Source organism: Berkeleyomyces rouxiae, assembly GCF_048999995.1.
Source record: "Berkeleyomyces rouxiae strain 22BRR77 chromosome Unknown BrBRR77_ptg000002l, whole genome shotgun sequence".
Taxonomy (NCBI): Eukaryota; Fungi; Ascomycota; class Sordariomycetes; order Microascales; family Ceratocystidaceae; genus Berkeleyomyces; species Berkeleyomyces rouxiae.
Window position 1 is genome coordinate 1,606,427 of NW_027396492.1, and position 11,508 is coordinate 1,617,934.

At 50.9% G+C, this 11,508-nt stretch overlaps 2 protein-coding genes across 2 annotated transcripts; one reads left to right on the forward strand and one right to left on the reverse strand.

The window, feature by feature from the left end:
* Positions 1-122: 122 nt before the first annotated feature.
* On the reverse strand, positions 123-2,253 carry BROUX77_001999 (uncharacterized protein; the record flags this gene model as incomplete). The annotated part of the gene is made up of 4 exons (XM_073746492.1): positions 123-170; positions 241-1,596; positions 1,650-1,936; positions 1,998-2,253. 4 exons carry the CDS (start codon positions 2,251-2,253, stop codon positions 123-125), a joined length of 1,947 nt encoding a protein of 648 aa, XP_073607081.1.
* A 4,812-nt stretch (positions 2,254-7,065) lies between these two features.
* Positions 7,066-10,484, forward strand: BROUX77_002000 (uncharacterized protein; the record flags this gene model as incomplete). Its single annotated transcript, XM_073746493.1, has 4 exons — positions 7,066-8,516; positions 8,648-8,729; positions 8,792-9,938; positions 10,294-10,484. 4 exons carry the CDS (start codon positions 7,066-7,068, stop codon positions 10,482-10,484), a joined length of 2,871 nt encoding a protein of 956 aa, XP_073607082.1.
* Positions 10,485-11,508: the final 1,024 nt, after the last annotated feature.

The window sequence follows — 11,508 nt, forward strand, 5'->3', positions numbered from 1 at the left end:
AGAGTTGATGCGATTATAGATCAAGTATTACTATATGTTGCTAGCTACAGAATGTATATGTGTCTGTTATGTATGATGCATGTATGCATGTATGTACAAAAGTTGCACTTGTAGTCGGGCCATTAGTACGTTGAGACCAGGCCATAAGCAGCCTTGATGATATCGGCAATCTAAGAGCGGGGGTCAGCTACACTGGACACATTATGCATCAAGGAAAATAAATGTCTCCGAAAAACTTACTCTCTCACCAGTTGCATAAGTCGTCGCCGTTGGTGCTGCTGCCAGCGTCTGCGGCCAGAACGACACATCCACAACCCGCAGACCCGTGACGCCATAGACGCGCATCTGCGGATCGACCACACCGCCCTTGTCCAGCGGCAGCATCGCCGCCGTGCAGCACTCATGCGCTGCGCTGGGGTCGGCGACTTCGGCCAGCGCGGTCTTGATGGCTGCATCCGAGACGACTGTGTTCTCGCCAAACGGAGCGGCCTCGTGTACTCCGAGGGCCTGGAGCGCCGGCTGCGTCATGATGCGGCGGTTGAGCTTGAAGCTTTCGGCAGCGAGGGTCGTGTCGATCGGGTCGTAGAAGGTGTTGAAGTTGATGCTGGGCTGGGCTAGCGGGTTAACAGAGACAATGTTGATTTCACCCCGGCTTAGGGGCTTCAGAAAGTACATGCGCACAGAGTTTGCCGTGTCCCAGTGAATCATGCTGACTGCAACGTCGTCGCCGGCTAGCTGGTTCAAGGTTATCTTGCGCTGCGCTTTGTAGCCCTCCAGCACTGTGGGATGGACATCGGCGGGGAGATACTTGGCAGGATCTGCAGCGCGAGCCTCGGCAATGATGTCGTTGCATTTTTTGGTAACATTGCAGAGTGTCGGCAACAAGTAGTTTGTGCTCAAACCACGAGTGATCACATACGGGCCTGTTTTGTTATGAAGGTACTGCTCCCGGGAAGCTGCATCAAATTCAGCATCATCCAACGACGCTACACTAGGTGATACGTTGTTGGTGGTGTTGTACGGCAGGATGATGCTGGGCTGATCGTGGAAGTTTTGTCCTACGCCGGGCAGCTCAGAGACAATGGTGATGTTGAACTGGTTGAGGATTTTGGCTGGACCAACGCCGGAAAGCTGCAGGATCTGGGGCGTGTGGACCGCGCCAGCAGCTAGAAGGACCTCCTTACCAACTCGGGCTACCTTGATCGCACCACCGGCACTGGACACATATTCAACGCCCACTGCCTTTTTAGCTCGGCTGAACAGCACACGTGCGACAGTGGTCTCGGGCAGGATGTGATAGTTGGGACGAGTCTTGATAACCCGCGTGTAATGGTTCAAGCGTGCGTGCGAGCGTGTGCGATTGGTGAAGTCCGAGACGGTCGTGAACCAGCCAAGGCCAACGGGGTGGCCAGCGTTCATATCCTGGATCAACGGGAAGCCCAAATTCTTGACTGCGTCCCACCAGATGCCACTGCCGGGGAAGTAGTAGTTGGGGTATGACACTTGAACGGGGCCGTCGTTGCCGTGAGCCTCGGGGACAAATGAGATGTTGGCTGTAGCAGCGAAGCTAGCATCAGGGACTGTGAAGTTCTCGCTCTATATCGGGGGTTAGTGTCCTGTAGTGGAGCCAAAAGGCTATTTGATTTCACCTTTTTGAAGTATGGAAGCATGTTCTCCCATGTCCAGTCTTTGGCACCGATGGCGTCCCAGTCAGAATACTCGGATGCGCTCGAGCGCATGTACACCATGGCGTTGATCACAGAGCCACCGCCCACAACACGGCCAACCGGAGCAGTAAAGGTCTTGTTGTTCAGCGCTACCTGGGGCATACTCTCTAGTGGCAGCCACATGTACGGAACAGGATTGTAGTTGCCCGGGATCAGAACACTATCTTCGTTCTTGTCAAACGGCCCAGTCTCGATGACGAGAACCTTGGCTGTTGAATTGAGCTTCGTTAGTACGCGTGCTTCAACTTTCAACGGTTTGAGTATACTCACTGTTCGGGTCTTCGGTCAGACGATCCGCTATCGTGAGTCCTGAAACACCGCCTCCAGCAATGATGAAGTCATATGTTTCCTTGGAAGCACAGGAAGAATCAACGATTGTCGCGAAGCGGGGCACACTGCGGGAAGTAGCCACAGAGGCCAGGCTAGCCACCAGAATAGCTGTGTACCTCATGTTGTTCAAATATAGCGGGCGGTAGTGGTGAAGAGCGAGGCTTGTAGGAGATGGTCGTAGCTTGGATCTAAACATCTTGGAGCAGAGGAACTGGCTCACAGCTCTGCTTTTATAGGCTTCTCAAGCAACTGGTGACAACTCAGCTTTCGTCTCAGGGGACATAAGGTCTTCTCTTGATCCATTAGCTCTTCGTGACCTGACCCAAGGGACCGGAAGACAGGGTTGGCCGTTCGATCGGTTGCCCTTGTGGGAAGCCGCTACAAGAAAACATCATGAAGTCCTAACAAATTTTAGCCTCGCGTAGTAGCTTTCCGCGAGAGAGGGATGTCAGTCTTGTGCAGCGGCGGGATTGAAGACTGTAAATTTGTCTCACTCAGGGACCAAAGTCATAGGAAGTTCCCAAGTATGCACGGCAGAGTGAATCACAACTGATAGAGAGCGAAAGATGCATCTCAAAGCAGTTGTCAAGGGAAGATATTTTGCGGTGGCCCTGACCATCACCAAGGGATAAAAGAAAATGATCTCCGAGATCCCAAGCCACGCATGGTACGGGCACAAATAGTAGAAGCTGCAAGGGATATAAAGATGCGATGGACCCGGGGCATCAAGAAGCGTAATGGAGCTTGAGACCTGAAAGTTACACCAACCGACCCTAGGCCTGACAAATCTGGGTTTACCATTGAGATAAGTCCCCAGTCCCTCGCCTGTAGTGCAGCGGTGCTAAAGGGTGGTGCTTGCAAGCAGTGTAGAAACCTGTAGCAATTTCCATCCAGCTCTACCTTGGCTATGAGGTGTTCCGCTTGGGCTTTCTCGGCTGTATGATAAAGGGGCTGGCCGGAGGCACATGGACATATTATCAAGCATCATTGTCTAACCCTAAGACCTCTAATCCACCCGTTCCTTCCGATCATGTAGTTCCCCCACCAAAGGTATCAATTCTGATCCTGTGTTCTTGCAAAGTAGTGAACAGCTCTGGATCGGAACAGGTTGATATGGTGGCGCCGCTGTCGTACAGCAGCTGCGGGGGGAGCGCGCCTTGGCTTTGGTTGGCCATGTTGATGGTGTGTAGCCGGGACTTTGAGCCAGGAGGTTTAGTCGCACAAGGTGAGGGCTTGGCGGAGAGCGACTTGATATTCTTGGTATGTGCGCCAAGAGGGTGGACTTCGTTGCAGTATTTGTAGTGTTTAGGCCCGCTCGTTCGTTTTCGAGCCGATCAAGGCCTTACTGGCAACGTTGGTCATGAGTATAGAAGTGAGAGTCATGACCTTATCCTTGCGAGGACATGCGGACTTCTATGTAGAAAATGACAAACTATCGCTGTCGGGATCACTACAAAGAGGTCGAGTTACCCAGTTAGCGTACAGCACAGTGGCTTTTTTGTTGTTGTTGTTGTTGTTGTTTATTTTTACGCCGTGTGCCAGGGTTCACTGAATGGGCGTCACAGGCGGCTATTCCACCTGACAGCACAGTGGCCATGAGAGCCCAGCGTACATAATGGAAGATAGATTATTATTATTTTTTTTATTATTGCGTTTTACGTCTGTCTGTGGGTCACGTGGACCCGACCCTATTGGATCGTTAGACGTCGAGGCACCCTAGGGTCCTCGAAAATCCCTCCAAGGTGAAGGTCCGGAAAACAAAGGAAAAGTTATGTGGTACAAGAACCCCGGAAGAAGGGGAAAAACCGGTCGGAACTGGGGAGCGGGAGGGGACTCAAGCAGCGCTATCCTGGCTGAGCTTTCTCTCCTACCGTCCACCAAAACATGGCTACAAGCTACAGGCTACGGGCATATATCTACGAAGAATTTTGTTTCTTCAACAAACCTGCGGAAGTCGCGTGCACCTTGTTTCGTGGTCAGGGTGTCGTCGATTGTCATGTGTATGGGCCTCCTGGTGAAGACCTTCGACAGACGTTTGCCTTTCCAATGGAAGATAGAAGCCCTATGTTGAGTTGGCGTAAGGGTACAGCCAGGGTACATGATGACACGTGACCCTAGGCCCGTGCACATGGAGACCCACAGTTCCCACGACCTGGGATACAAAGGCAGGGAGAGGGAGAACATAGAACCTAGGGAGAACAAGAGAATAGAAGTAACGATTCACTGACATATTCGCCCTCACCCCAAAACCCTGCTAAGTAAGCAAGTCCAAGTGAACGTTCGTCTTTTTGGTGCAGTGGTAGTTTACACGCTTTGACAGAAAACTACCGTTAATGTATGGCGAGTACAAACCCTTGAATCTACCAGACTTAGGGTTGCCTCCCAATTCCATCTCAGTTGTCTCCGACATGGTCACAAAACTTCAACCCACGTCTGAACGCGAGGACTTGGACATAAAGAAGGGCTTTTTTTCTCTATCTGGTGTATGCAGCTACTAATTTAGAACGCATCAATCATCTTTTATCTCTTTCATAATAATTAATTCTATGACTTCACCTTATCTCTTTGAACTTGTGACGGTCCAGAAGCATCTTCTGTGAAGGACAACGGTGAGTCCTCTTATCAAACACTGACAACTACACACCTAAAACCCATGTTAGAGTTAGCTAGCATGTTAGGGTTTAACTTACACCACACAACTCCTGTGCAATAACTAAGTGATGGTGATGTGTGTGTATGTACATGCATACACACAAGTAGCGATGAGACAAGCCAAGATATTTCTTGTTTCCCTAATAGGCTTTGCCTTACATCTTAGAAGGTGAGTCAACCTGAACAAAGCTTGTTTTCCATGCACTTTTCAAGATATCTTCAAGTCTACATGTATGTATTTAATAGTATTGCGGACCAGATGCACATGCAATAGCACTCTCATTATGCAATGAGATCGGCACTCCTTAATGGCAAGCGCCTCTACAATTTCACATTCCAAAATATTTCAAGGCATATGAAAAAGGGCTGGGCTCTCACTAATGGCGGCTTGGCCTGAATAATGGTCAAAGGCCCTATCAGCACATTAGCATGAATGATCCAGGCTACCTACTATCTGGTTGGGTACGTGGACCTAGAAACAAAGGTCTGTTCATGGTTAGGCTAAATATCAAGACCATACATTATGTCCTTCCCATCCTTGTGAAGTAGCCAGGGCCGCCGTCTTTTTGTTCAGGCATGGCATTGCTTTGGGTTCAGACCAGAACAGGGGCTGGGCAGATGGTAGGAACAATGACAACCTGTAAAAGTTTATCCAATGGCTATACCGACTAGCCATACTAAAAAATCCATGTCCCCTCAACCTATAGAATGCTTGGAAGTCAAGGCACTAACTATAGATGTTAATCAAAGCGAAGAGAATAGGCACATTTGGAGGATGGCGGGTAAGAAGGGCTTGACAAGGCAAAACGGCCGACCATTGTTGGTCTACAGTAGACGGCTGAAAAGGAGATGCAATCGATGCAGGTTAGAAGAAACATGGACAATGACAGGGTTATAGTGGAAGGATGCTCGCAGGAGGCTGTAGGTGCAGTTTCTAAGGTTCTTTTCTTGCACGCCAGAATGAGTCTTTGCCACGTCGACTTGCAGGAAGTTGACGATGGTGATGATGATGACGACTGGTGGTGAGTTTGAGACACGAGACAGACATACAAGACCCCCCTACCAGATCAAGCAACATATATTGGGTCGTAACGGTTGCATGAGCCGTGGATTTTTTGGCTGGCACGTGAGAGTGTGCTTACACCGAATCAGAGAGTCCCTTTTACCCAATCTTTTCCTCACAGCTTCGTTCTCGATCCAACTAATTTTTTTTTTCATATGTATGTACCTACATGGGAGTCATCGAGCACGTGCAAATGCATGCATGCGCAAGAGAGCGAGCAAGGCCAAAGGCGGGGAGCTGAGGGTGAGGCCAAAACAGCACACATGAGCTCACACGTATGGGCATTGGGATTGGGCCCGCGGGAGAACGGGTTAGGACTTCAGGCTTTGACAACGAAAACAAATCGCGGCCGAAGAACAGCGCGGAAAGCCAGGGCGTGGTCATGGCTGTGTTGGGCAATTGTCATACTCCAAGGCCAACTCAGTCTACTTGTCCAATTATGGCATGGCAGATGATGTGGTGCAGCTCGGAATGTGGTTGACATGCAATACAGGTAACTATAACTAGTTGTAGCCAAGCATAGTTGCCAGTACGAGTGTGCATGTATGTATGTACATACATATGTACTATATACTGGTGCTCGTATGCAGCTACGGTCGAGGCGGTTTAGGTGGCCGGGAAGGAATAGGTATCCAGGAAAAGCTGCGATATGCAGAGTCAAGGAAGAAAGCCGCCCTTTCAAACCCAAGCACAGACCAGGATAAGAGGTAGTCATCGCTGGCTGGAAGGCGAGAGGATATGCATGTTGCTAGAGAAGACTGGGCCGAAGCAGCGCAAGAGCCTCTTTGTCCCGGGCCTTCTTTTTCGTGCCCGGATTCTTATGCCGCTGGTCTATATATCGTGGGGAAGCCCATCACCACGTAGTCTGTGACTCTAGACTTTTTGTTTTTCCATCCAACTAACTACGTACATTTACATTCACACATTTGTAACCCGTCTGCCGCTGCGCCTGTGTCACTTCAGCCTGACCTCATCTGTAACCCAAGCACTTTGTAAGTAAAACAGCCATCCCAACGGAGCCGCTGTCGACTATTCCCTGCTCCTTTGGGTTCACACCGCCCAAAGACCTTGCTGCCCTGCTGCCCGGAACGAGATCCCTTGACGGCGTGGCGAGTCGATTATTTGTGTATTTTTTTTTGGTTTATTCGTTTACTCTTTGCGTTGATTGCTTGAGCCCCCCTTCTTTCTTCTATTTGAGCAGCAGATATCCTGCCAGAAGCATTTCTGCCCTTCTGTGCGTTCCCTTTTTTCATAGTCTTTTTTGCAGCCCATCTATCACCTGGCTGTATGATTATGTCGGGCCCTGAAAACGCCCCTATATTGCAGACACCAACAGCCACTGCAATAAAACCACCACGCCTACCAAACACCGCCGCCGCCCTAAATACAGCCACAAAAGCAATACAGCTTCCCGCCCATCGCAGACTGCCTGCCATGTCGTCTGGCGCGCAAAGCCGGCCGGCGTCGTCGTCGTCGGCCGTCTCCACGCCGTCGCCCTCAATTCGCCCAATTTCCCGAACTTCTACCGCGCCCAGTCTTTCTAGGCCTTTTCCCAGCATGGTCCCGTCTCCACCCAGCTCAGTTTCTTTCAGCCCCACTTCAGCCACCTATGAGACATCCAATGCGCCTCGCGTCCAGTCCTCAGTCACGCCGTCCATCTCGGTATCCGATCTAGCCACAGCCGCCATCTCGTCCTCCGCGCCTATTTCGCGCACCACGACCCCGCCCATGGGCTCTCTCGTCGCGCTCCCGCCGTCGGCCGCGGCTGCGGCTGCGGCTGCTATTGCGTCCACAACAAACCACAATGCGCCAAAACCGCGCTCCCTCAAGGCTGTTTTGCAGACCATCATCGACTCGGTCGACGAAGTTCGCGGCCGCCAGTCTGACCTGGAAGAAATGGACGACATGCTGCTCGAGATTTCCGAGCTCAAGGGCCATCTCGAAGCTGCCAATGCCGAGTTCTCGGCTCATCGCGATCAAATGGCGCGTGATGTTGCGTCATATAAGGAAAAAAAGGACAAGGAGCTCAGGTCCTTCAAGGAAACCAAGGAAAAGGAGCTGCAAAACTTCAAGGTCAGCAAGACCACCGAAATTGACACGTACAAGGCGCGAAAGGACCTTGAGGTCAAGACCTTCAAAACAACCAAAGAACAGGAGCTAGAATCCTACAAAGCCGCACGCGCTAAGGAGCTAGAGGACATCAGACTATCCAAGACAAAAGAAATCGAGGAGCTCAATAAGGCAAGGCTCAAGGACCAAGAAGAGTTCAACACCCGTCGCACCAAAGACATCGAAGATGCAATTGCAGTCACGCGCAACGAGTTTGCCGAGATGCGCAAAAACACCGATGAGGACTTGGCCAAGCTACGCGCCGAGCGAGATACCGCCGTCTTCACCAAAGAATCCCTCATGGCCGCCTTTGAGAATCGCTATGCACAGTGGGATATCGATACGCGAAACTACACCAACAACCTGTCTCGCATCAAGCAGTTGGAAGAAGAGCTCAAAAATGCCACTGAGACAGTCTCAAGGCTGTCATCTTCATTAGCCGAACTCACAGCTGTGCATGAAAAGTGCGCATCCAGGGATATTGAGTTTGCCAACAACACCAAGAGCTTGAGTACCGAAGTTACTGAGCTTGTGGTCAAGGTCAATCAAAAGACCAAGGAAGCAACAGAGTACAAGAAGCGTTATGAGAAGAGCCACTCGCGCCTTGGTATGCTAACTCTCGATACCAAGGACATGTAAGTTTACTGGCCCTTTTTGCTTCCCATTCTCTCCCTTTGTTTGTTTATATGCTTCTCTCTTTCCATGACCCCGGACTCCCTTGCACAAACCCCCTCCCTGTTCTTACTAACATAAGCCCTTGCTGCAGTGCCGACAAATTCCGTGATTTGGACAACAGTTTCCACGACCTAGCCTGGAACTTCTTCAACCGCGAGCTACCTAACCCCGTAGTGAGTATCCCTTGCGCATTGCTCTCAGTCCTACCGATCTTCCTTCGCTAACATCTTATCAGATCAAACTTACGGATCTGCCCGGTTCTCTCTGGAGCTTCCCCCAAGTTCAATCTAACAGCAAGGCTGCACAATGCCTGCGTTCTGCACTGGCCGAAGCCCTCATTTCTCACAAGCTATCCACACGCATTTTTCAACAATTCTATCTCTCTGAAAGCTCACATGTTGGTTTTGAATCCATGCGCAAGGTCTTGCAATGGATGGACCTTGACCATCCAGACCAATCCCAGGCCATTCGTTGCCAGCTTGCCATAGTGTCAGACCGCCTTCCGGAAGTGACCAATCTTCCAACTGTCACAGCTTCAGAACTCTGTGACTTGCTGCACCCATGGCTAGATAGATCCTCTGAGGCTGGTAAGAGCTTCAAGGAGGGCCTGACCTTGTTGATGAAGCGGGCAATGACAATCTGGCAACAGATGCAGCGCGGCTCGCAACTGGCTCGTGCCATGGTTGACTCTCCAGAACAACGTTGGCTCGCTACTGAAGATTCTCGGGAGAGATACTCTGCACTAACTCTTGATGAGAATCTGCAAAAGCAACAGGCAGCCGCCATGGCTCTGGCTGGACCCGAGTTTGACCATCCCATCGCAGTACTATTTCCGCAGATTCATTTTGGTACCGAAATTTGCTTCAGCGGCCACGCCTTGTTTCAATCTCAGGCATGTGTAGTGGCTGCTCGTGCTGAACGCAATGCCTCTACCTCAATCAACATCATGGCCCGGCGTCGGACCATTGACACCTCGGGACAACGTCGGCCGCTAACGTCCTCCTCAAATCCGGTCCCTACTACTAGCGGCAGCATCCCAGCTGCTGCGCAGATAGAGCGTGGCGGCTCCGCAGCTTCTGTTCCGAGCGTGCGGCCCGCGCGCTCGTCCTCCCGCCAGGCTGTGCAGAGCCGAATAAGCGGTTTTTCCCATGATGGTACGTGTTCTTCCACGTCGCCTCTGGCCATGGGCTTCCCCATGCACCCAGACCCGAACCTTGCCACAACTACCAACCCAGCTGCTACCATGTCCATCACCAACACCAACATCAACACCAACGCCAACGCCAACTCCATTCCTCCCAACACCCACTTCATACCCGTCATGGTTCGCTCATTGCCTCAGACCGCCGGCTCAATGCCAGCCCCGCAACAGGAATCGGACAGTTCGTTCATAAGCCGCTTGAACCGATCCCCTAGTACATTACGAAGAAGCTCCGTCATTATTCGCAGGCAATCTATGGCTCCTTCCATCGCGCCCTCCATGGCCAGCACTGAGGGTACAGTCATTGGCGGGGCATCTCCAACAATGCAGATGTTTCCGACTGACTATCCCTTGCCGTCCGGCTCGGCACAAGCGACGGCGCCTCCGCCATCGTACCCCCACCACAACAATTACTAGATGCCGCGGCTGGGCTTCTGGCACCATGGCGGGCCTTTTTACACATTTGCTTGTTTGTCTTAGTTTGTTCAAGCTCCCCTGACTGACCTTGCTCCCTCTTTATTTTCCTTTGTATGCAGTCATGAAGAAGCTTTCCTGTCTTCACAAGAAGAGTAGGAGAAGCTCTCGCGCCAACAGCGTCGCCAACGATTCTGGAATCGGCACGCCAATTCCTGATACAGCTGACTCTACCCCGCTGAGTCACAGCAGTGGTATTGGAAGACTTCTGACTCGCTCCATTACGCTGCCTACCACTCCCGCTAGACCATGATTCAGCGACTATATCGCTCTCGCCGCATTTGCTCTGTTCCCTTTGTTGTTGAACCTTATATCCCCCCGTTTCTTGCCTCTTTTCCCCTTTCCCAGGAGCAAGGCTCTGCAATATATGACTGATGACATGACTGGCACGAATTTCATTTGTCTTGTACATCTTTTTTACATCCAATAGTGCTTTTTTTTCGCGCCCACCACCTGTTTGCCTGCACCCTGAGCTGGCGTATTCTGTCCCTTTTCATGGTTTTTACCAATTCATCGCGTTGTGTTCTTTTTTCTTTTGGTTCATCTCAAGTTATGCTGCGTCCATAGCGTTTGTTTATTTTTTTTCTCAATACTAAGCGTTTCTTTGGGTTTCAAGGTTCTTGAATGTAGAAACACCATGATAGTTATCAAATATGGCTGAAGCTGTCTAGATTGGGTTAGGTTAGTATGCCAAACCCTAACATACCTGCCTGCCCCGCTCTAGTGGAGAGATGGAAAGCTCACAGCCCAGCTACGCGTCATTGTTGTGCTGCTGTTCTTTCGAATCTTTTGCTGCCGCCGCGTGTTCCGCGACTAGGCCTTTATCCCCCCTGTAACCGCCTACTAAGCCAGTGGACTCCCCCTGTAGCTTCAGGGCTGTTCTGCTTGATGCTCAGCAGCTTGGGCCACTGAGCCACCACGATAACAAAACCGACGGAGACACCTAGTGGGCGGCCACTGCAACAAGGCGGCTAATTTATTTGATCTCCTGAATCGCATTCTGGTGAGCTTGTTGACTTTGTAGCTTTCTTTTTTCTCTCAGCCTGTTTTCCGGTGTTGCGTGTCACCAATCAATTGTACCGCACTACGCACCACGCCTATTCCAATTCTTGCTGTCGTTTTTCTCGCAGGCCCAACCCATCCTGGACTGCGGTTTCCAAAGCTTCGAATCTATTGCCCACACTGGTTCTGTACCGGAAGTCTCGACACGGTGGTACTGATCTATAACTCCTCTACATCTACTCATTCGTCTCTATCCCGCCAGCCTGAGCCTCATT